At 43.9% G+C, this 24944-nt stretch overlaps 1 protein-coding gene across 1 annotated transcript in view; it reads right to left on the bottom strand.

The window, feature by feature from the left end:
* SH3BGRL2 (SH3 domain binding glutamate rich protein like 2) overlaps window positions 1–23723 on the bottom strand; it is a 62566-nt gene extending 38843 nt beyond the window's left edge. Inside the window, exon 1 of the mRNA XM_090035341.1 lies at window positions 23518–23723. Coding sequence (XP_089891467.1) covers window positions 23518–23562 — 45 coding nt within the window. The 5' untranslated portion in view covers window positions 23563–23723. The remainder of the gene's footprint in view (window positions 1–23517) is intronic.
* Window positions 23724–24944: the final 1221 nt, after the last annotated feature.

Below are 24944 nucleotides of genomic sequence, written 5' to 3'. Positions count from 1 at the left end.
AGTGGGGTTCAATGGTTTCATGAGATTGGAATGCATAATACCTGGGCTCTGTTCTTTGCTCAGTTGCTGACATGGGTGACCCTGGGGTATGGCTCAGTTTCACCATCTCTAAAATTAGAAGAGATGGTACTGACCTCCTTTGGAAAGCACATGAAGACTGCTGGATGAAAAACACTAAGTAGTGTTATGCAATGCAATTTTTCTTAGTGAGGGAAGCAAGATCCTAAAATGTATTCAATCCTCCACCTTCTTTAACTAGAGAGATTCTTAAAATACTAGCCAACTGCCCATCAGGAATGATGTGGGGGAGGTGGGTGGGAACAGAGCGCGACCACCCACCAACCCCCTGCCACTTCCCAAGAGCAGGGGGGAAGGGAAGGGAAGCTTGCCCCAACATCCCCTCCATCTACCTCAGCCAGCACCCCATGCCGCCACCACCTCCAGGGAGCAGGGCCAGGGAGGGGTGGAGGGGGTGAGGCCAGCAGCACCCTCGCCCCCCTGCTCTGTCCCCTCCATCATGTCCATGCTCCTCTGCCATCACCACCACCTCCTGTCTGGAATACTCATGGAGCACTCTGATTGGTTGTTTCAGTGAACACTGCGATTGGCTGCCAAGACAACCAATCAAAGTGCGAATAAAGTGTGACAGACAGACAGACAGACTAAGGCTTATTATATTACATGCTCTCAACTCGGATGGGAACTCGGATGTTCTCCTGTTTAGCTGATGTTTCAAGAACAAACACATTTTCTTTCTAACATGTGAAACATTCAGCCCATGTCTCTGCAGCTGACAAGGCATTCTTCTCTTTGAGATAGCATGCAACATTACCTCTCTGACCATGAACCAGTTTTGAAAGCTTGAAGTTTTAGAGGCTCTGTGCACGTGTATGCATGTGTGTGCACATGTGTAAGACAACAATTAATTAGAAATCAAAGTAAGAACAGTTTTTGGAAACTTAGGTCTGTAGAAAGCAGTTTTGTAAGAAATGCATCTTCCTCTGACCCTTTCCTGTCAGAAATATTGTGTCTTTTAAAAAGTACTGCAGTTTTTTCTAGTGTATAAAACACTGGCAGAAAGGCAGGAGTCTGAAATTGAAGTGTGTCTTATGCAGCAGTTATATAATGGATAATTTATTATAAGACTTGACTACAAATCAATTAAATTTATGTTAACCAATGTTACCCACAAAGTCATGCCTTTTGGCGGGGGGTGTATCTTATAACCAGGTGCCTCTTACACACCAAAAAAATAAAGCAACTCCCACAGGAAACTGCCATGTCCAGATATCTGTAATAATTAATTATTGCAATAGACTATTAATCTGTTTCTCATGTAGATGATGCTTCAAACACACTCCCAGCTACTTCTTACTGAGGAAAGCACTAACCCACATGAGCAGTAGTGATAAATGTAGACATCTTAACACAAAGCTAGATTCTGATTTACCTATGTATGCACACATACTTCTTTATTTAGATTTATTTCTATGACATGCACCTATCTCAGCATGCTAGCTAGCATTTGCATTCTTCTATTATGCTGTATCATGAAATCACAGAGGAGAAGTCTGCACAAACTCCCTCATACAGCCATGCAGATTCCTCCTACCCTTGTTTTATTTGCAGCCTGCAGCGACAGAGGCACTCTGCTGATTGTCATTTCATCTGCATTGCTTAGGGAAGAAAAATGTGTCTGATTCAGAGCAACTGCAAACCCAGCACTGTTGTGTCTGTACAACATGTATAATTTTACAAAAAAGTCTGTAGCACTGACTCCCTGGCCCCTGCTATAGATACAAAATAATATCACAGTGCTATGCAAATCTTAGGAAAAATGGGAAATGAGAAGCTGAAAAAAGCAGCATTATATAACTATTTACTACATAACAGAATTAGTAGCCATTTGCTATAGCAACTGCTGCATTACATATGACACTGGAGAAATGCAGTCATCTTGCAACAGACATCCAAATAGCCTGAACATTTTGATGTCTGAGAAAAATACAACTGTCGATTTTCCAATATCTTAAGGCCTTTATAAGTTAACTTTTAATTAAAAAAAAAAGAGAAGTTGCTCAACAAGGACTTTGTGGATTTTTATATTGCAGTTAGAAGCCTTTAATACAGAATAACAAACGCAAGGATGTCCCCTGGCAGGGGTTCTCAACCTTTTTCTTCCTGAGGCCTCCTCTAGCATACTATAAAAATTCCACAGCCCACCTGTGCAACAACAAATGTTTTTCTTCATATCCAGTAGATTAAAATCTGTATTAAATTGATAGTTATATAGTTAAAACACACACATATAGTGTATAAAATAAAAAAGGACAATAAAAGGTACAAAAAATGACAACTGACGTAAACTAAATTACAATTATTATAACTGACATAAAATAAATCATCATGATGTTTCACCTGGATGGATATATTATCGTTATAGAAATCTTAGGGTATCCATAAGCAAAGCAGGGATCATGCCTTTGTTAAGGAAGTTTTAGAATACCACACTGAAAGCAAATTTGCTTAACAGGAAGCCACTCTTTGGGGTTAATTTAATTAAAAGGACCTTTTAAATAACAGGACAAAAGTATGGTTCTTCTGAGTTCACAATATGAATAAATTGCTGGATGGCGGTGCATACAAGCGAAGGCTCAGAAATAGTCTTCCCACTTTGGACAAAGAAGAAGATGTTTTCCCCTTCTACTAAGAGAGGCCTCAGCTTTAGAGGTTCCCCCTACATTAAAAAAGTTCCCACTTCAGGCAAGAGACAGGTCTTCCAAGTGAGACCCAAGAGGCACGCAGGCAGTGCCACCCTCCATAGCAGACCCTGCTGCTTCCAGGCCCCAGCACCATGGTGTGCGACACCAGCCCGCTTCCCTGTAGCTAGGCAGGCTGAGGCAACATGACATCCATCCTATCAATGCCTGGTGCCACTAGACCAGCTGCGGTCAGTAGTCCCTGGCTATGGATGTCCACAGCAGAGCTAACTTCCTCCTGGGCTTTCACAGAGGCCGAAGGAGAGTTCAGCATGGGCCAGGAAACCCAGCTGCCCGTGGTAGGGTGGGACAGGAAGCATGGAGAGGTGCGCACAAGCATGGCAGTGGCCACTCCAGACTGCACCTCACCCAGCGCTCCATGCCCCACTGCAGGCCCTGTGCCCAATGGCACTTAAGGCCATGTTCACACAGTGATGCTGCTCCAGGGGACACATGGCATCCCCGCCTGCCCGCCTGCACCTGCAGTGGCTTCCGACTGACCACTCCCAGCAGCTCCGCTTGGCACCACAGATCTGTCGCCACTCCCTTCATGGCAGAGGACCAGCCTGGCTCCCCTCCCCACGTGGCTCCGGCTGCAGTGGGCAGGGCTCAGTAGCTGGGAACCCTGGTGCCCCACTCAGCCAAGTACCAGCAGCACAGAGCCTCACCCACCTGCTCGCAGCATCGCTCACAACATGGAGACTGTGGGGCCAGCAGGGCAGGTCCACCCTCTCCCCTTCCTTAGCACTCGCTTCAGCTGGGGGGGCCAAGACAGCTCCTCCCCAGGCCAAGGTAGGTTGGGCTGCACCTGGTGGACATCCTAAAACCTGCTTGAGGCAGACCTACGATTCAGAACCGCTGTCCCCTGGGATAGGTGGCCTTGATCTGAGGCCCCTTCAGTTCACTTTGACATAAAATAGGCTTTTGGCTCTCTGGAAGCTGCTGAGGCAGCACTCAGTCAGGCAATTATGGACACCTTTGCCTTAGTATAGCGCATACGTGGTTTTGTTCTATTTTGGAGAGAGTACTAACATGTCTCTCTCTCCAGCATCAAAGAACCATTGTTGGCTTTTGGAGCTTAGGTTAAATTGGATAAATTGCTTTTGGTGAGAGGCACTGTGAAAGGTGCAAGCTACTGTTTATTCAGCAAGTCAGTAGGGCAACCGAGGACAGTAAACTAATCCTTGTGCCCAACACCCATGATTTTCTTACGTAAGCTAGCACTGGGAAAACATAGATATTCTGTGATGCTGTCACTGTAGCAATTGATGAATGTATTTGAAATCTACTTCTCCCTGCATTATACGTTAAATTAAACATCTTTGAAAATAGGGGAGCAAAAAGACCCTTATAACAACAGCCCTTCATTTAACAGTTTGCAAGAAGGCATGAAGCTCTGTGCAACAAGTGGCAATTAGAAACAAAAGGGAACTTTAGCCATGGCACAGGTACATATAACTACCCAAACCAACTGCCCAAAACTGCTATGCTATGTTGCTCAGGTTTGGCTAGTTTTAGTAAAGGTTGTTTTAGTAAAGGTTTAGCAATTGTTTTAGCAACTGTGTTAATAAAGGTACATGTGAAAGCAAGAAAAGCAAGCAACTACCAGACTAGAAAGAAAAGGCTAAGAGGAAGCACCAGATGTAGCCAGAGAAGAGCTGATAGTGTAATCCTAAGAATTAGAGATTTTGGGGGTTGAGTGCTGACTGAAACAGGCTTGAAGCTGTGAGTAAAGGAAAGAGCTCCTGTCTGACTGTTGCTACATCCAAGGAAACAGGACTTTGTACAAGCTTTATAAATAAACACAACTGTATCAAAGAAATAACTGTATCTATCATCACTTTCTTCTCCTAACAGGAATAATGTGCTTGATTCTATCTATGTGTATGCTTCTATTATGGTTTGGATTGAACCTTAATGAAATTAGATTCCAAACTTTGGCTAGGCATTCAAGAAAGGGAAACACTAGTACCAAGAGCCTGCGCCCTTTTTCCAAGGACAAAAGATAGTGTTCCTACTGAAGCAAGATGTGACAAATGATGGTAATGATTGTGGAAGTAAAAAATAAACAAATGGATTTAAAACAAGACCTAAAACAGCTAGAGTACTGTGAACAAAACAAACACAATGGGTAAAGCAGTACTAGAAAGGACTGAGAAGTGACCTGAAATTCAAGACAAAGACTTAGGGCAGCATTTACAAAACATTTCAGCAGATTTAGAGTGTTGTAGCTCGGTTTCCTAGTCTGGAAGGGTAAAGATGTAAGAGGTGACCAGCAACTCGATTTTCATGAACCACACGGGGAGGCCAGGCTAGTTTTAAGTTACCTTAGAAGTTGCTAAGAGAACAGAGCAGCAGCAAGAACTAAAGGAACTGAAAAACTGCGTTAAGAACCAAGTTGGCAAACCATTGTCTTCCATCTTCCTATAGAATTGGGCCATTCAGCTTATCTGGATAAAGCTAACAATTAAAACACTGCAGTTGTTTTTTGTGCATTTCTTTTACAGTCTAGCATCTCCTCATAAAATCACTGTCCCATTTGCTGATTACAATGGGAAAGCATGGATTTTAAACATGAAGTATTTCCAGGAGATGGGAAGTACCGGCAAGCAGCCAGGCTAGACACCTTGTAAAGGATTGGGCCAAAAGAAATCTCATGAGGTTCAACAAGGACAAGTGCAAAATCTTGCACTTAGGGTGGAACAATCCCATGGGCCAGTACAGGCTGGAGGCTGACTGGATGGGCAGCAGCCCTGCAGAAAATGACCTGGGAGTTACAGCGGATAATAAGCTGAATATGAGCCAACAGTGTGCCCTTGTTGCAAAGAAGGCTAATGGCATACTGCGCTGCATCAGTAGGAGTGTTGCCAACAGGTCAAGGGAAGTGATAATTCCTCTCTATTCAGCACTGGTGAGGCCACATCTGGAGTACTGTGTTCAGTTTTGGGCCCCCTGCTACAGAAAAGATGTGGACAAATTGGAGAGGGTCCAGTGCAGGGCAAATAAAAGAAATGATGAGGGGGCAGGGGGACATGACTTCTGAGGAAAGACTAAGGGAACAGGGCTTATTTAGTCTAGAGAAGAGGAGACTGAGAGGGGATTTAATAGTAGCCTTTAACTACCTGAAGGGGGGTTTGAAAAAGGATGGTGGTAGACTGTTCTCAGTGGTGGCAGATGACAGAACAAGGAGCAGCAAGAGAAGTTTAGGTTAGGTATTAGGAAGAATTTTCTCACTAGGAGGGTAGTAAAGCACTGGAACAGGTTACCCAGAGAGGTGGCGGGAGCTCCATCCTTGGAGGTTTTTAGGACCCAGCTAGACAAAGCCTTGGGTGGGATGACCTAGTTGGGGATGGTCCTACTTCAGCAACGGGGTTGGGCTAGATGACCTCCTGAGGGCCCTTCCAACCCTAATTTTCTATGATTGCTATGATTTCTGAAAAGGCGTTCTTGGGGTTATGTCACAATTTTAATTTTAATTGTCTGGAGTTGCAAAAACCTTAGCAGGCACACACATGGAGCCACTCAGAAATCTGGAGAGGCTGGAGAGGTTCTTCTGGATACATTTTACTAATGGGGCATGTGAGGGAAGGAAGAAAAAAGTAGGTGAGGAGACACAGAAGAAAGTACCAGTAGCGTAACCTTAAAGAAAAGCTAAGAGAAAAAAATTTGGGGTAAATGCCATCTGAAAAAGGCTACTGAAAGGCCCTCAATTGACTTATTGCTTGATTTTTCCTGTGTTCAGGGAAACAGGACTGCAAATCAACAGGCTGCATCAGAAAAATATTGGTAATTGATTATCATTCATTCTCAGATCAAATTAAAAAGGTGTCATTTCTCCAAATCCCTTTGACACATGATTTGTTTCAACAGACAAACAGTGTGGCTGACTGATTTTCTGTTTCTAATTTACCCAAATTCTAGGTCATTCTAAAGAAAATGAATAAAAACCAAGCATTATTTTCTTGCATTTTTCCCACAGAAAAACCTCTCAAGCTTTTCAGAGGATAATTTGAATATTTTATTTAATGTCCTAAATTTAACCACCCCCCTGCCTTTCTCCTATGTTAAAGTTACTTTAACAAGGATTGTATATGAATGATGAAAGAAACCATTTCAGCGAGCAAAACATTCCCCCTCAAAATGTGTGTGTGAACATAATGTAAAAACAACAACTATCACCCTTATTAATGCAGCTACTACTAAATGACAGAAGATTTTCCTCCTAATTAATGTAGCTGGTTTTCAAATCTACAAGTTGCATAATATTTATCAATATAATTGCTCTTTGACTTTCTGTAAGTTATTTTAATCCTGTAGAATAAGAATGTTCTCCAGCAAAGGCTCAATCCAGCAAGGAAATTTAAGGCTTAGAAAACTAAGCCCTGGATCCTGCAATGAGAACTAGGAATGCTGATCCCTATGTTTTAATGGTTTGTGTTGCAGAGGTTCAGGGCCAGTCTTGCATCCTTCATGTAAGGGTCCAATCTTGCTCTAGCTGAAGACAACAGGGGTTTTGCTATTAAGGTAATGTAAACAGGACTGTGCCCAAAGTCAACAGGATGACTCACATAGGTTAGGGGGACAGGACAACTTTTTTGTAAAAGAGAATCTTTTACAAAAGAGTATTTTTTTTAATTCAAGGTTATTTGATTAACTAAAAAGTTTACCTGCTAGTTACTAAAAGACCAGTATTGAAGACTCCACTCAGACAAAGCTGACAGCGTAGTAATCATTACTTTTACTTGGGTACGGTTTATTCCATGGAGCCTTCGGACCTCTTCCTGAAGCAGAAGAAACAGATTTTGTTCACTGTGCTCAGTGAAATTCTTTATCGTACAGCATTCTCAAGAAGTATTTAAATTTTAGCTTAGGGAGAATCCCTCTTTCATAGTGAAGTATTTAACTTATCCCATTCCCCAAAAAGTCTTCTAGTCTTCATGGATTTGAACAGGTTTAAAATGCACCCTATGTGCAAGTCTCCAGTGTTGGTGGCAGCATTTGTAGCAACCATAGAATAAAGTCCTATCTTGCACAAACAAGCTGTTTGTGGACAGTGGGCCTAATAGTCAGTTGTATATGCTGTACTGGAATCAGGCCCAATATGTTAAAACACAGAATCAAAACTGAAGTCTCAACAGTTATGTTTTTGGTTCATAATTTTAGCAAGGTGTGATCTAATACTTGCAAGAGTATTGGTTACTCAAAGTGTGCTGAACTGAAGTTGGTTATAACAGAATTGATAGCACTATTATTAAAGTGAGGACCTATTTTTTTTTTCTTTACAGCTATCTTTGATTATAAAAAGAAATCCCAAAATTCCTTAATGCTCTCAAAACAGAAACAGAAGCCAGTGCCTTTCAAAATGAATGTGCTTCCAATTGTGAAAATTATTCACAAATTACACTGCAATACTCCAAGCACATACTATGCTTAACAAAATTTGTTGTAAAAGTGCATCAGTGAAACCTTGCAAAAAACCCTCAATCATTAGATCAATAAAGCACAGAGGATTCCTTCAGAACTTTTGCAATAAATAAAACAAACCCCCAAACTTCATGTTTTATATGTACATCTAATAAGATACAGGAATGGATTTCTTGGCAATGAGAAAAATACATCACATTTCTTCCTCCCCATTAAACTTAAGGCAGCAAAATCCAAGCAGTATAGGGCCAAGCAGTATAGGGCAGACCAACTATTATAATAGGCAGGATATACAGACAGACAGCAATCTCTGTGAAATATAAGCAAGGAAGTGTGATTTAGTCTGGGTGGTTCAAAACCAGTGCAAGGCCATCTGTAGTTCCTTCCATCTCCAGAGACCTTGCCTTCTTGTGCAGATCAGAATCTAACCCAGCCTGACTGAAGCACCATTGTTTTGTAAAAGAATAGCTGGTGGAGGAGGTGAATGAAACAAGAAAAAGTGCTCCCGATAACAATGTCCCCTGTATTTGCAGTGCAACAGTTAATACCTGCTTCAAGACTTGAAATCCTTTTAGAGCAAAAGGACTGTATACTGTAAAGATAGCAGTTTGGGAATGAACTCTGCAGCTCAAGGGTTTGGAAGCAGAAAAAGGATGTTGGCTTTACAGTCACATGGACTAAAAATCATAAAGATGGAAGCAGATATAACCTCAGTGTGTCTACATAAGTAAAGGGCTATGCCCATCTCCCTTCTACCCAGCCACTGATTTTCCCTCACCTACTGGTAAATGCCGATATCTTGGAAATAGCCATTTGATTTTTCCTGGTGAGGACATCATGTGGTCCAGAATTTATATATAGACAGAAAATCCCCCCAACCCCTGTATTAAAGAAATTATGATTCCAAAATGGTTCTACAGAAGTTGCAAAACAAAAGCAATAATTTCACTATCCCTCCCCTGACAGTTACTGCACAAATAGCACAGATGGCTTATTCAGCTGGCAACAGACACACACATTCACACTTGGTAATTCTGAGCTCTTCTCTAAATTAAAAAAAAAAAAAAAAGCATTTACTCACATTATGTGAAATATCAACAAAGATACTTATGATGGCTGAGCCCTCAAGGATATCGGCTCTGTAGGTAAAATAAGCTACCGTGAATTATTACAAGGTTCTGTCAAATATATTACCTACCCTTTTTTGTGAACACCCATATCTAAAACTGAGCTTGTTTCTACTATCACTCAATTTAATGACAGAGCTACTATTGCCTTAAATGAGAGCAGAACATAACCCATGATGTTATTTACAAAGAGATATGTTCCAAATTTAGCCCTGTGTGAATACAGGGGATGAAAAGAGAAGTGTAATTACACTTTCCTTTATACTCCCTTGCACATCAGCCTGCTGACTATCCCATCATCTCCATGCATGATACTTATTCACATCAACAGGAGTTGCATCCACACAGCTGAGAAGATGACTGAACAGCAGTTTTGAATTTGGCCCTCAAACTTACAGCCTCACTTGGGAGTGTGATCTTGGAAATCTTTACTCCAGACCCAAACAGGGCTTGCCATAAACAAGTTCAGTCCCTTTGCTACGAAAGAACTGTTTGCACACTGGTTTAGAGTAGCTCTGCAGGTACTTACACCACACATCTTCCATATCAGAGAAAACATCTTAATCCTAATTGTTCAACTGCCTGGCAATTTTCTACCAGAGATTCTGAGGTTATCTAAACCCTTCTAAAGCCAACCCTATCTACAGTCTTGCAAGAGGGTATATCAGATCAGTCAATTAGAGATGCTGCAGTCAGATTGTCTACTTCAGGAGGTGCAAACTAAGATCAAAGGGTTAAGGTGTACTTGAGTTCTAACTGCTTCAGATTACATCAGGCCATCATTCACTAATCTCACTAATCTACAAGGAATGTGATGATAGGTTTCAGCTGTTCATATTATTCTACCATTCACTACATCAAAGGAAACTTTTCAACACCAGCAATAAGAAAATTGAGCACTTCGAACAGGCAGCAAGGCCTTAATCTCTTGATCGATAGCCCAGTTTATAATTTACTTGTGGTGTTACTATTAAAATCTGTTTCTGATCATGAATTATTTACTAGCATAGTCAATAATCAGTATCTCACTGTGCTGCATATCAGAATCTCAGGGAAATAAGGAAAAAATGAATTCCCCACCACTTAAAATGTTTAAATCACAGATTGCATTTTTTTCCTAAAATATGTTGTTCACGTCAAACAGGAATTAATTTGAGGAAGTTCTGCAGCCTGTGTTATACAGGACATCACATTAGATAAATAAAGTGGTCTGTTTCGGCCTATGTTATACATATAAAAAGGAAACTAAGATTTTTCTTTAGTTTCCAACAGAACAAAATTAAAGTAAACAAAAATGAAGTACAACAGGAATAACTTACCAGCATGTGTGAGAAATCCACAATACACTGTAGAATGGCCTTTCTTAACCTGTGGTCTCAAACAATACTGTTTCTCTTCTTTGCTTCCAGCTGCTAAATCTCAGTGGAAGACAGTTCTTTATGCATGGGAGGATTTCAAAAACAACACATACACAGCTCCAACCTCCCACTTCTTTGAGCACTTTACTTAAATGCTGTATCTTTTTCTCTCTCTACCCCTCATCTGTTCTGCCTATGGTATTTAGTCCTTGATCTTGCTCCCAATCAGTCTGTGGCTAAATCCAGTTGATTTTATTAGTGCAGGGTCAGACTGAAAGTTCTTTGAACCAGTCTCATTATTGATTTTGTAGTGTGCCTAGCACAATGAAGTCACAATTTGAATTGATGCTTCTAGACACTGCTGGATTACATGTAACAAGAAACGCTTTCCTAACAATATTTTTCTGTGCAAGCAATTGTTGTATTGGCTGGGGATGCTAATTCAGTTCTTTTTGTGAAGGGAGGGGGTATATGCATTGTGCATTCCTAATCGGAGTGAAATATTTTAGTGTCCTTGTTTGACATCATCATAACTGTCTGTATCAATTGTATATTTTGATGTACATTCACAATGAGCTTAGTTGCATGATTTCCAAGGATATGCCTACAAATTGTGCTGCTTTAATTGTACTTTTATAGTTTCCACCTTTGAAGTTTTTAAGATCTGGCTAGAAAAAGCCTTGGCTGGGAAGATTTAGCTGGGGATGCTCCTGCCTTGAGCAGTGGGTTGGACAAAATGACCTGCTGAGGTCCCTTCTAGCCCTGATTTTCTATGTTTCTATGAACCTCCTTTCTATGGCTCAGTTATCAGCATAAAGGTGCTCATCCTGGAACAGCCTATTTGTGTATTAAATAATTATATTGACATAAATCATCTTGATATCAGTGTATCTATGTGCTTGGGTTTGTACTAACATCACTATTTGGGGGAAGAAATTGCCCTTCAGCTGAACTATTTATATCAGAAAAGCATCTGAGCACAGGGCAGACCTAAAATTATATATTTAACTAGCCAGGGAAGCTGAAAAGGTACAGGGGGAAGCAGACATGAAGCCAGGGATTACAAATCCAGTGAGCCCAACCCAACTAATGTGGCAGCCATTGTGAGGCATTGGTTTCAACAGCTCCTGCTGGATGGTTTCACCCAGAGTGATGTAGTTAGCCTTGCTAATTTGAAGTCAAGTAGAAGGCAGGGTAGATTTGTACCTTATAGATTAACCAAAGTAGGTAGGTACCATGCCAGGAAGTAATCACAAGCCTTAGAGGCCTGAAGCTCACTTCATCAGATGCACTGACCCAGCCAAAAGAACCAGTCTGAAGCACCAGATGTCACACCGTATCTCTGAGTGATGTAGATATAGTAATAGACTCCTTTTAGGATGCTTTTATTTAAAGCTCTGGATAACTAATGCCTACCAACAATAGAGCTGGAAACATACTGTGATGACAAGGCACTTTATCTTTTACCACAAGGATAATCTTAGAAAAGTCAACGTTATATACCCCTGCCTGGGACTGACTGACCACTGTCACCTTGTGCTAAAATTGAAGTGCCTTGTCATCACTGTGTTTTTTACTTGAAGAATTGACAGGTACTATTTACCCCTAGGTAAAAAGCACCACAGTCTGGGTATGGACATTCATAGCAATTTAACCACTCATAAATGTCAATAATTGGAAACTGCTTCACAGCTGCTTCAGGTCAGAGGTGTCCAAATGTATAGAGCCTTGGCCATTCAGGCAGAACAATACCTTTTAGGCACTGAAATGCTGTTGCTTCAACACCAGGGAGGAGGATAAGTGAGCACCCAGCCTAGCATTAGTGAACAAAGGACAAATGGAGGGGAATGATCTGTGGCTGAGGCTGTTTTCACTTTTCTGCTTTCCTTTCTCTCTCCAATGTAAGTTCAGTAAAGTTCAGTACCCTGCACTTTACCTACCTCTCCAGTGTGCTTGCTGGATTTGGGTTGCCTGGGAGCAGGAGGGTGCCTGAACCCATCTTTTTGGGTTTCTAGATGCTAAAGGGGTATAATGAGGGGCTGTTGTAGAGTAGAGAGCTGGTTGATAGAAAGATAGTTTTTACTGAACAAGAAGTGCAATGGAAAATATTGATAAAAAGTGCCAATACAAAATTAAAAAAATAGACTGCAGAGTTCTGGCTCTGTGCAACAGCAAACACTTACAGCAGTTGGGGGAGTGGGGAAAGAGGGAAGGGAACAGGGAGGTGATGAGAAGACATGAAGTGGGGGATGTCTGGAGGGCAAACCAGGCCTGTGCCATAGAGGACACAGACAGAAATGACATTTGTTGCACAATCAGCCCCCTGAAAGTACTCTACAGCCATGCCGTGACACACATGAATGGCTGCAGAGTGCTTTAAAGTGGCTGATTGCGCAACAAATTAACCCTCATCAAATAAGGAATCAGATGAAGTGCTCCACTTTGGAGCGCCTTAAGGAACAATCAGGGCTGTCTGCAGGAAGAGGGGGGAAGGAGAGGAGGGGAGCAAGCTACAGGCTGGGGTTTGCCCGGCCTGAGCTGAAGGGGGGGTGGATTAGAACCCCCCCCCCGCCCTTCCCCATCCGACTCAGGTTGGGCAAACCCCGTCCATGGCTTGCTTCTCCTCCCCCATCCCCCGCCCCCCTTCCTGCAAACAGCCGCAGAGCTGAGGGAGAGGGGCAGCTTCTTGGCTACAGGCAGACTCTATTCCTTCCCCCCCCACCCACCCAACAAGCAAACATCTGTTGGGTCAGTGGGTGGGGTGCTCTAATTCATGGCACTTTACTAAGTGCCAGGGGCCTGCAGTTGTGTCAGCACTCAGATTCCTTAGTTGCTTGTAACTCATGGCACTTTATGTAAAGTGCCTTAGTCACTACACAGTTTGCAATGAACTAGTTCAGAAGAATTCGACTGATTTCTGACCATTCCAGGAAGTTCTAAACTGGTTTAGCAGGCTTGTACATCTGTCTGCTTCAAGTTTAAACTGTATTTAACCAGTCTGTGTTATGTGTATCCATACCCCATATCCCAGGGGAACAAAAATGGAGGCTCCAGAACGATCTCCCACGGCGGGACCCAAGGAAGGGACAACATGCCCAAGAAAAGAGCCCTGAAAAGAAGAAACACTTAACTCCCATAAGGAAGAGCAAGCTGCACCAAGGAGAGCCACCGGCACGGTTCATCAGCCAATTTTTATTGCCAGCTGGCGGCAACGCCAGTAGATGATGTCATAAAAAACCGCCACCCGGCAAATCTAAAAGCCGATGGCAGGGAAATGGTGGCAGAAGCAGCTGGGACGCTGAGGAGTAAAGGTGCTCCCCAGCCAATGTCCCAGGAAAGCCGTCAGTCCCAACAGGGGCAAGACGGAGATTAAAAGGGACTCTCCCCACGCTGGTGGGGCCCACCACATTGATCGGCAGGACAGCCAAGGAAGAGGGGTGACACTGAGGGACCAGAGACGGTCTAAGACAGCGGACCAATGAGTCGGGTGGGCAGAAGCCTACACCCTGACCCTCTTGTTATTTTTTTTCCCCTTTTCTTAACCTATTCTATCTTGGAGGGTGCACAAAGGGCGACCCAAGAAAGACCCTCTATGGGTCCAGGGCCATGAAGAAAGATCGAGGCCAGATTGGGCAAGAGCCTCAGAGGAGGGAAAAGAGCAAAGGCAGAGATAACTGTACACCCTGCGATCATCGGGAGTAGGCGAACCAAGGAGCAGGCCAAAGACCCATCATCCAGCAGCCCGGAAGGTTGGCACTTGGTTGGGGTGTAGGGGAGGTGGAGCCCCATGAACGCCCCTGGTGAGGGACATCAGAAGTAGCGAGAAACCCCAGGAGGGACCCCACTCCGGGAACATAGAAAATCAACCCGTGGCAGGTGACTGTCAGGGCTCCCCTCAGTGTGCAGCATAACCTGACACATAAGTTCCAAGGACACACCCCTCAGGCGGGGCTGGGAGAAAGCTCGAAAGCTGCCCATGATCATCTATACGAAGTCTTAAGGGGGCACCCCATATTAGCTGTATAAACAAGTCTTTTCATAGACAGGAGAGCTGGGCAAGAGCAGCATGCTGTCAGCTGTGATCAGGGTGGGTCAATAGAGTATCTTTGTTCTCTTAGGACTTGCTTATACAAAGAAATCATTGGCAAGACTATATCAGTAATTTTGCCACTCAACCTATACCAGAATCAACTGTCCCATGTGGAAACTCTGTTCTGGACTAAGGTGCTCTTACTCCAAAGTAATATGAGCTGGTTCTTTTTCTGTCCTGTAACTTAAGCAGGAAGCCTATTTAAATTAGTATGTAGTGAAAAGAAAGGTTAGAAAAGCCTACATATGCATGTATATTGTTTGTTTTTTAAAAATCCCTCTACGACATAGAACTACTTTAAGAACATTGTTGATCAACACAGCTGTAGCTGCAGGTTCCCAATGAAAGGAAACACAGGTGCCTCAAACCCAGTTAGATCATCAGGGGAGATGGTGTACTTGGATCCCAGGTTCTCAATAACAGATTTTAGAGACTCTATCTCACAACAGGTAAGACCAAGAGGCCTTTCTTGTTTGGAGAGAAGAGTGGTTCAGAGTGACCTAAAGGGCACATAGTGAACAAATTAGCTATTGAATTAATTCTTCACTCCGTGTGTGCATTTTCAGCCAGCCCGAAGTTCAGCAATGCCTGAATTTTGCCAAACCACTTTAGCGCCTTTCTCTGAACGTCACCCAGCTCATGTGACTCATGGGTCCCACTGAAGTTAATTTAGTGCCTTTTTTTAGCGATGTGAGTCAACATGTATTGACTATTCACGAACTGTTCCACCTGCCCACCTTCTCATGGGGCCTGATGCAATAATATGCAGATCCTAGGGAAGAGAATGCAGAAAAGAAATCTAATGGCTGCAGAGGCACTTAATAGCTCTTTAATGCAATTTACTGGAGGATGTTATTCTAGCAGCATTTCACTCAACACTGAAAGCTAACATGAGTTGCTCTTCCTTAAAATACTTACCTTGTTTTTTTGTTTACCTGAGCTTGGAGAGAGAGAATGCAGGATGCCAATTTATTGCAACATGTGCATATACACAGACACAAAATATTGCTGGCTTAATATTTAGGAAGAGCAATTGAAAAGAGGAATAAAAAATATTTAGTGACTAACCCCTGCCTTCTGAAGACAAATGGTATTTTACATAAAGACAGATAAAATAGGTTAGGAAGTCTCAATTTGACACACAAACAGTCATCCTCACAAATCTATGTATATGATGCTTTTTCACAATGCATGCAAAGTAAAAGGCAAGGCATTTTGTTCTGCAGATTAACTCCCTAAAGATGAGAGCACCTTTGGGTCAAACTAATGAAACAACTGTCATTATTATATTTGTCTGCAAAATACTACAATGCTGCTTTCTCATCAGAGGCCCAATTCTTTACCTTTGACTTGCATTCAGGTTTCTAAAGATAAAATCATCCTGTATATGTAAAATATAAAGGTAACTTATATAGCTGACTAATATCTTCGTAAGTCATCATAAAACCTAATCTCTTCTACATCTCTCTAGATAACACAAATTAGAATCATCTAAAATAATTTAATTAAAACAATCTGACAGTATCTCTTTACAGTCTCTCCCATTCCTTCTCTTGCTTAAAGCAATGTAAAATAGGTCACTTGAATCCTGTGGCACTCCAAGGCTTATTTTTGCATCAGCCTTAATTAAAGCCCACAGCATTTCGGCAACAGATGCTATGAAATTATGTGACAAACTCTGACAAGTCTTAGAACCAAAATATTCAATATATCACCTGAATAAAAATGATTTTTTTTTCAAACAGTAATAGCAGTATGGAATGGGACTTAAGTCTATCTGATAATCTATCCCGTGCTATGCAAAAGCTTTGTTTTTCTTGCCTTTGATGACATCAGACAGCTCTTGCTGGTACATTTGTACCCCAGTAGATATGTTTTCATGTATAACTATATTAATCCATGTGACATTTAAGTGTTAATATTGTCCTAATTTTACAGATGGGTAACACAGATATAGAAAACCTACATGCCTTGTCAAAAGTCACCTGAAAAATCCAGAATGACAACTCTGAGTTGCTGATTCTGAGTCCTATGCCAAGACCTCACTGTCTTCATGAATCAGTGCTTTGTTGTTGGCCAATTTCCTGTGTTTCTAGCACCCAAGTGAGTTCTGAAAATGCTGCAAGTGGGGTAGGAAATGCCTTGACCACTGACCCCAAAGTTCAGTGGAACTTCTGGGTGATCTAGATGGTCATCACAGGTCAAGTTTAAGGGTTTTCAATGTAAATGGTCAGTGAGAGTCGGCCTGGGGGGAGTCCTAAAAAGCAAAGTATTTATGACCTTAGGAACTGCACCTAAAACACATTTTGAAAGGACTTCAGGGAATGTATTCTGAACAATGTTTCCTTTATTACAGCTACTACTGTTGCTGTCTTTATTTGCAGCAATACTGGTTATATACCCAGGCTGTACGTAGTCTCACCTATGTTTTATCAGTTCACAGCCACACCTGGCTGTGTTGAACATGTACTCTCATAGCAAGCAATACTATGGTTTGAGAAGAAACCAAAGCACCTTGCAGGCACAACAGTGAGGAAGAGGAAGGGCCCTGCCGAGGCCCAGATTTTGGCCCGCGCTTCATTCGGAGGACTGGGAGTGTCTGTGAGGAAAGGGAAGTTGGTGGGGCCAAAACAGCCTCTCTTGTTCTTTCTGAATTTGGGGGCAGCTGGGGCGGTTGTGGCCTGAGCACGAAGAAGCCAGCAGCCCCAGAGCCTATTGTTGTGTGGCTTGGGCTGCGCATGATGCTGGGAGGCAAAAAGGGGATGTTTCTGGCTGCCTATGGCCACTTCTTGCAGGGCACACGGCCATCAGTCAAGGATTTAATTTTTATTTATTTATTTATTTTTTGAATGTGGGGTGTGGGTGGGCAAACCTATGTATGTTAGTGTGGTAGGAAAGGATTATGAGAGGGCCAGGTGTTGCTCTTGAGGGCGGATGTTGTGGTGTGGTTTCTGTGGTCTGAACAAGCAGTAAACCACATAGTTTACGCCTATGTGTTACCACTATACCTTACCCACACCTAGTGAGCACTAGTATTTTTTTTTCCACCACGACACATGGAAGCTGCCATGGGCCCCAGAACCAACTGGACTAGTGGCAAGGCTCCGGGGTGCAAAAGTGCAGGCCTCAGTGTGGCATGCCAAACCCCAAATGGGTTCGGCATGCTATGCCGAGACGCAGATTTCCACCCATGCTTCATTTGGAGCACTGGGAGCGTCTGTGAGGAAGGGGAAGTTGGTGGGGCCAAAATGGCCTCTTCTGTTCTTCTTGTATTTGGGGGCAGCCGAGGCGGTTGTGGCCTGAGCACAAAGAAGCCAGCAGCCCTGGAGGCTATTGTGTGTCTTGGGCTGTGCATGATGCTGGGAGGCAAAAGGGGGATGTTTCTGGCTGGTTATGGCCTCTTCTTGTAGGGCACAGGACCATCAGTCAAGGATTCAAATTGTAAATGTGGGGTGTGGGTTGGCAAACCTATATATGTTAGTGTGGTCGGCTGGTAGGAAGGGATTATGAAAGGCCAGGTATTCTCCTTGAAGACTGGTGTTGTGGTGTGGTTTCTGTGGTCTGAACCAGCAGATTGAGAGTTCAGGCCTATGTATTGCCTACCCTGGCAAGTGCTAGTACTTTTTTTTCCACCACGACACATGGAAGCTGCCATGGGCCCCAGAACCAATTGGACTAGTGGCAAGGCTCTGGGGTGCAAAAGTGCAGGCCTCACTATGGCATGATGGACCCCTTTGGGGATTCAGCCCATGCTTTGTTCCACCCAGATTTCGACCCATGCTTCATTTGGAGCACTGGGAGTGTCTGTGAGGAAGTGGAAATTGGTAGGGCCAAAATGGCCACTTTTGTTCTTTTTGAATTTGGGGGTAGTTGTGGCCCAACCACAAAGAAGCCAGCAGCCCCGGAGGCTATTGTGTGTCTCGGGCTGCGCATGATGCTGGGAGGTAAAAGGGGGATGTTTCTGGCTGGTTATGGCCTCTTCTTGTAGGGCACAGGACCATCAGTCAAGGATTCAAATTGTAAATGTGGGGTGTGGGTGGGCAAACCTATGTATGTTAGTGTGGTCATCTGGTAAGAAGGGAGTTGGAAGGGGCCAGCACTTGCTCTTGAGGGCTGGTGTTGTGGTGTGTTTTCTAGACCAGCAGGTTGTGAGCTCACGTCTGGGTGTCACTCTTTCTCCAAGAGCTCTAACCCTGCCTGATATATACCATCTGCCTCTAATCTCTTAAAGCTGTTTATGAAGAATAGCTTTTATTTTACCTTGGCATAGACCAGGCTGAACTGAACTGAATGTCAGTTCAGTCACCAAAGGAGGCTATCTCTAAACAAACTGAACGCTGCACTAACAACAGTCTCAGTACATTTTCCAGCCAAGTGCACTGCATACATTGTGGGCATGATTCTGGAGATTCCAAAAGAGTTATACTAATGGTACATTTGGCCAATTATGCTTGCCAAGCAGCTTTACCTTTGTGCTTGGAAATAAGATGTGATTTTCCTGTCTTTGCCAGCCTCTCTGTGCAAACATATTCAAACAAAACTCTTACTGTAGGTGAAGGAGAAAGAGATCTGTGGAATTCCCCTGTTGATTAATGGGTAACTTATTGTCAGCTAGATAACAAGGAAGCCAAGCCCTGTACTAGAGGCTAGACAAATCTGTATCATAAAAAATCTTTTGTTTTATAACAACAGCTGTTGCGAGGTTGAGAAATGACAAATAAATCCAAAATCAAACCACACACCTTGCAGGAGAACATTCCCAGTATTATAAACAGCTACAACAGGTCAAATTCTGACCAAAGCTACAGTACTGGACATCAGCGAAGTTACTGCAGATTTGCAGAGCTTGTAATCCTGACTTGTCTTGTGTGCAAAGCAAAGTCCTGTTAAGCAACAGGTAATAAATAACCTCAACAAATTCCCCTAAATTTATATTTATGGAGTATCAGAAAGCTAGCACTTGCACAAAGCATGTGTAAGGATGAGATTTTGCAAAACTGTGAAAACAGTTATTTTTATATGTGCAAAAACTAGCCAGTCATGTTCACTATTTTCAATAGCATTCCATCCCTCCACCTAAATCAGTACTACAACACCATCATATGCAATCATCCATATGACAATATATATTTTATTTTTGTATATATTGCACCCCTTTTGACACAAATCAAGTGCCATTAAGGAAGACAGAGTACATTTCAATGGAAGTTATTTTGAAGGCATACCAGGTTTAGGTTTTGGATTGTTGTTTTTTTTTAAGTAAGTAAGTACCAGTATTTAATAATATTTTTGTAACTTCTTGTGATTTCTTTTTTCCTTCTGTTTCTGTTTGTATGGCAGATACATAATCAGTATTAAAACAGTTAATAAGAAAACAAAATAATTTTGCTAACATCCTAACATTAATTTATTTATAAACTGTATGGAAACAAAGGCAGCGTAACCATAGCAGAAGGGCAGACACGATGGAGAAATGATGGAAGTTTCATTGCCTAAGCCATTTCAAACCTACTTCATTGGACTGAATGCTAGTACATATACTGGAGAGAACAGTCCTACACTCAGGGACAGATATCTTATAACTTGACCCAAGCTGTCCAAGCCGTGATAGTGACTATGCGTCAACCGCACCTTTCTTCCAGGTCTGTTGCTGTGACAGTGTGATGCCCTGGAGATGTGTTGCTGTTGTTCTTTCCAGTGCCACTGTCAAACAGCAAGATAATGCTGCCCCTTGGATAGCAGAGGATAAGTTGAAGGTTTCTGAGAACAGGCTGTTTGGTTATGTTCATGGCTTGTTTTCCATACAACAGGAAGAGGAGGGAGAGGCTACATGACCTCACATGAGGAATTGTCTTTCCTTTCCTCTAAGCATCACAACATAACATTCAAATCTTCACCACTATATCGTCTCACTAATGGAGGAACTGTCTTTCTGGTCTGTGTTCATATGCATTTCGCACAGCAGGATCCTGGTCCGTGAACAGGGCTCCTAGGCACTTAAGAGGAAGAGAAGAATAAACAAACCAGAGGAATAGTCAGAGGTGACAGTGCCTGTAACCTCTACACCACCTATTCACGGAATAAATGAAAGTCTTCACCGTTGGATGGCTGCCAGTAGTCTGTATGAAATGTTAATGGACTTAGTCCAGTTGCTAGTGGTCAAGTGTCCAGTCACATAAATCACTATCACTGTTGGCACTGTGGATGGCACCCTCAGCAAGAGTCCACCAGATGAACTGACATGAAAATTAAATCAGGTCAGGTTTGGCAGAGTGATGGTGACAGTGAGGACAAAGAGGCTTACACTGCTCCAAATCAGAGTGAACACATCTTGCAGAGGCAAATTAACACACGCTACAAGACTTCTTTGTCATTAGGGTAATAACTAGCAAAACTACCCCATCCAATACCTCCCTCATCTATTCTAGCCAATTACTGGACCAAGCTACATTCCCCTTCTTCGTCCCCCACAAAAAACTTCAAAACAAATTGCTATTGTTTGAATTATTTGGTAGGGGATACACACTAAACATATCATTATTGCACTGCTATAATATGAACTGACTGCCCGTTAACGGGACCGAAAGTTTCCATTATGAATACTCAGTGAACAAGTAGAGTTCTGAAGGGGTTCTGTATTTACTCACTGGGCTACTGAAATGGATGATTTGTTTGTATTAGTTAATAGTTCTATATTTACAGCTAATGCAAACACTTCATGTCAAACTGTACCAAACCACATACCTGTTACCATGTTACTGAACTGAAAATAAACATTGCAAAGTAAAAGACCAAAGGGAGCAAATACACAATAAACCTCCAGACAAGAACATAGTGCCACATCTTCCTATACAAAGTAAAAGTAAAACTTCCACTACCGGCACTGCTGAAGCATAACAATATAGCAATTATAGTTAAAGCTCTCTGATGTCTCTCATTAAAGAACAAATTTAGATGAACACTTACACTCTGATTGTCTTCATGGCAATATGAGCTGTCACTTTAAATAAAAATATGGAAATGTATAGGTCACATGCATAATTAATTAGCCAGGAAAAAACTATAAAAACCATCAAAGAACATACTGATGCCTTTCAAAATCTAGGTGGAAGAAGGAGATGTGCCCTCTCCATATCCCCTGTTAATGCACAGACAAGCCATTGGCCTGAAGCTTTGTTTGTATGTGTGTCAAAGGACAGTCTATAATTATTAATATCTTGTATGTTGTTTGGTGCAGCGCCCTTTGAAAAAAAAGAACTATTTCTAAGTAAAGCAATGTATCGCAGGACTTCCTGGCTGTGTCCAAATGAGCATAGACATTGTGCCAGTGCCACTTGTCCTCAGGGAATGCCCGTGGCACGTGCTCTGGTAGGTTATCCAGGCTGGGGTAGGGTGGCAAATGTGCTGGCCCTAGCAACTTTACCTGGGATCCTGGGGGCCTTGAGGAGCTGCAGCGGTGGTGCTCCTGTAGCTGAGAGCCTGGCCAGCAGCCAGAGTGTGGCTCTGGTCTGCCAGGCTCCAGTTTTGGGCAAAGTGCACTGCCACCATCTACACCAGCCCGCCTTTTTTTGGCATGGGTTTTTCGATCCCGGGATATCCCTGGGTCAAACCCGCCACCCCACTGCAAAGTAGCAATGCAGGAAATGCCTGCATGTGCAGCGCATGGCTCCACAGAGCTATCTGCAGTGTCACATACCACACATCTGCACTTGTCTAGACGTGGCCCCCTGTGTCTATCCATGGGCCACAGTACGACTCCCTATGCTTATCTACGGGACACAGCTACCAGCAGGAAGTCTAAGCCAGCTAACCCTTCCTGAAATGATTACAAGATCTCTCTTTAAAAAAAGAGGGTTATTTAAAAAATATAAATATATCTCTATCAATTTAGCCATGTTATTCTGCTTCAGCCTTCTTCCAAAGCGTGAGCACATGTCTGCCCTCGATGCCACTCATACCCTGGTGCTGTCCTGATTTCAAAAAGTAGGACAGCGTGAAGCTAATTTGTTCTGGAGGCAAAGGTAGGCACAGCTGCCCTCAGCCCTGCTGGGACCAACGCTGGCTCCGCCTGAGTGTGGGCGAGAGCAAAGCCATGCACTGCACTCGGTGGGTGCCCTGGTTGCTCCAGGCAAGCCCATGCCCCTCTGCTGCGCCCCGCAGCACCCTGCGATGGCAGAATCCAGGTGCAAATTACAGGGAAGCTGGGGGGCGCGGGAAGGGAGCTAACCCCCCCCATAAGAGACAAGAGCCCCTGTAAGATTTAAAAATCATAACTGGGGGGGTGGTCTCTCACTGGACTGCTCCACCGGTTTCATTTTTTTTTTTTGGCAGACCCCCGTAAGGTGGACAGTTTAATTAATGAACTGGTTTCGGGTTTTTTTGCAGACCCCCACAAAGTGGACTTGTTAATCAATGGCTTTTGCAGACCCCCTGTAAGGCGGACAGGTTAATTAAGGAACCGGTTTAATTTTCTTTTTTTTGCAGCCCCCGCGCAAGAGTCCAAGCGTGATTCAAGCCCTGGTTAGAATAAAAGGAGGCACCGGGCTCCGTCTTGCGTATGTCCTTTTAAAGGAAATATTCCCCTTATTTACTTCCCCAGCCCCGCGGGGATGGTCGTCTCGCCTTGCCAGCCCCAGCGCACATCTGGACAGACTCCCCCCGCCCCGGGGGCTGCCCCTGCGCCAGATGTTGGCGAGCCCCAGCCCGCACCTGCGGCGCCGGCCTCCCGCCGCCCTGCCCGGGCACCCCGCCGCACTCACCGCCACGGAGCCGGACGAGGAGGCGGTGAAGACTCGGATGACCATCCTCCGGCCGGGCGGGCGGGCGGGCGCGGAGCAAGCCCCGCCGTCCGGGCGGCTCAGCAGCAGCCCGCGGGCGGCATGGCGAGCCCGGGACGCCCCTTCGCCTCGGCAGCTGCCGCCGCAAGTGCCGCCGCAGCGCCCCAGCCGCCCGCACACAACCCGGAGCCGGCTCCCACTGGCAGGAGATGAAAGCAAGAGGCGGGAAAGGTGGGGCAGGGATCCCTGGGAGTTGTAGTTCTCCGGCCCCCGCCGTGGGGCTGCCCCTCCTCCGGGCCGCAGGCTAGATGCCAGGCCCCAGCCGGGCTCCTGCTTTGCCCCGCGGGCTCTCCCTCTGGGCCACCTCCACGTCCCGGGGACAGGCACAGGCGGGCACCCACAGTCTTCAACAGGAGTGGGGTGTTCAGCTCCCCTCCCTAAACCCCCCCACACAAACAAGGTTGGACGCCCAAACTGATCACAGATAAAAAGGTGCCAGCCCAAGAATCTAGGTGTGCCACCAAATCCTTCGATGCCGTAAAGAACATGGGCGACTGGTGCCACCTTAGTGCCCCCCCCCAGCGACCAGTCAGCGATCGATGTCACCAACCTGGTGGGTCCTCCTGTGGTGACTAGGAAGTTGGCACGGGTTTCCTGGAAGTGGCCGCAGCACTACATCCTTTGCTTCCACTCCCTGGCGGGAGCTTGCAGGGGGGGTACCGGTGCTCCCGCCCGACCCCTTGCCCATCACCTAAGCAGAGAGCGCGGCCAGTCAGGGGATGCACCAGCAGTCTCAGGGGGTGCATGTACGCCCTTGTGCACCCCTTACTCATTGCCACGGGTAAAGAATACAGGGAACAACAGAGTAAATGCACTTTTGCAAGTGTTGCCCATGGTGCCTAATGATTTAAGTCTGTGCTGCTGTTAAACTACATAAGCAGAGAAGACACAAGTTACAGAAGTTATGTTTTGAAACGTCTTCATCTGAACCCTCATGCAATCAGTACCCTCGTTGCATATCAGAGAACGGCACCCTGGAAAGAACCTCAGTGCACCCCAGCTGAGAATCGCTGGTCTAGAATAAAGACGGTTCCTCCATTTCATCGAGCTTGGGAACAGATCTTCAGTCTAAAAAATTAAAGCACAGTCCTACTACAGCCAATAATTCAGACTCTACATTTATGGATTTGCCTCCCCTGACTCACGTGAGTAATCCTATTGAAATCAATAGGAATTGCTTATGTGAGTGAAGTTGGGTACAGGCTTAAGGCTGCAGGATAGGACCAAATTCTGTTACCTTGTTTCTAATACCACATTAGAAATGTTAAAATACCTTTTTTCATTTTTTTCATTTTTTACCAAAATTGCTGGGGAGAAAAAATTAAGTTGGATACTGAGCTTTTCATAAG

Source organism: Crocodylus siamensis, chromosome 1, assembly GCF_052110815.1.
Source record: "Crocodylus siamensis isolate JL-2025a chromosome 1, ASM5211081v1, whole genome shotgun sequence".
NCBI lineage: Eukaryota > Metazoa > Chordata > Crocodylia > Crocodylidae > Crocodylus > Crocodylus siamensis.
Note: the sequence above shows the minus strand (reverse complement) of the source record. Positions and strands in the feature narration are given on the sequence as shown.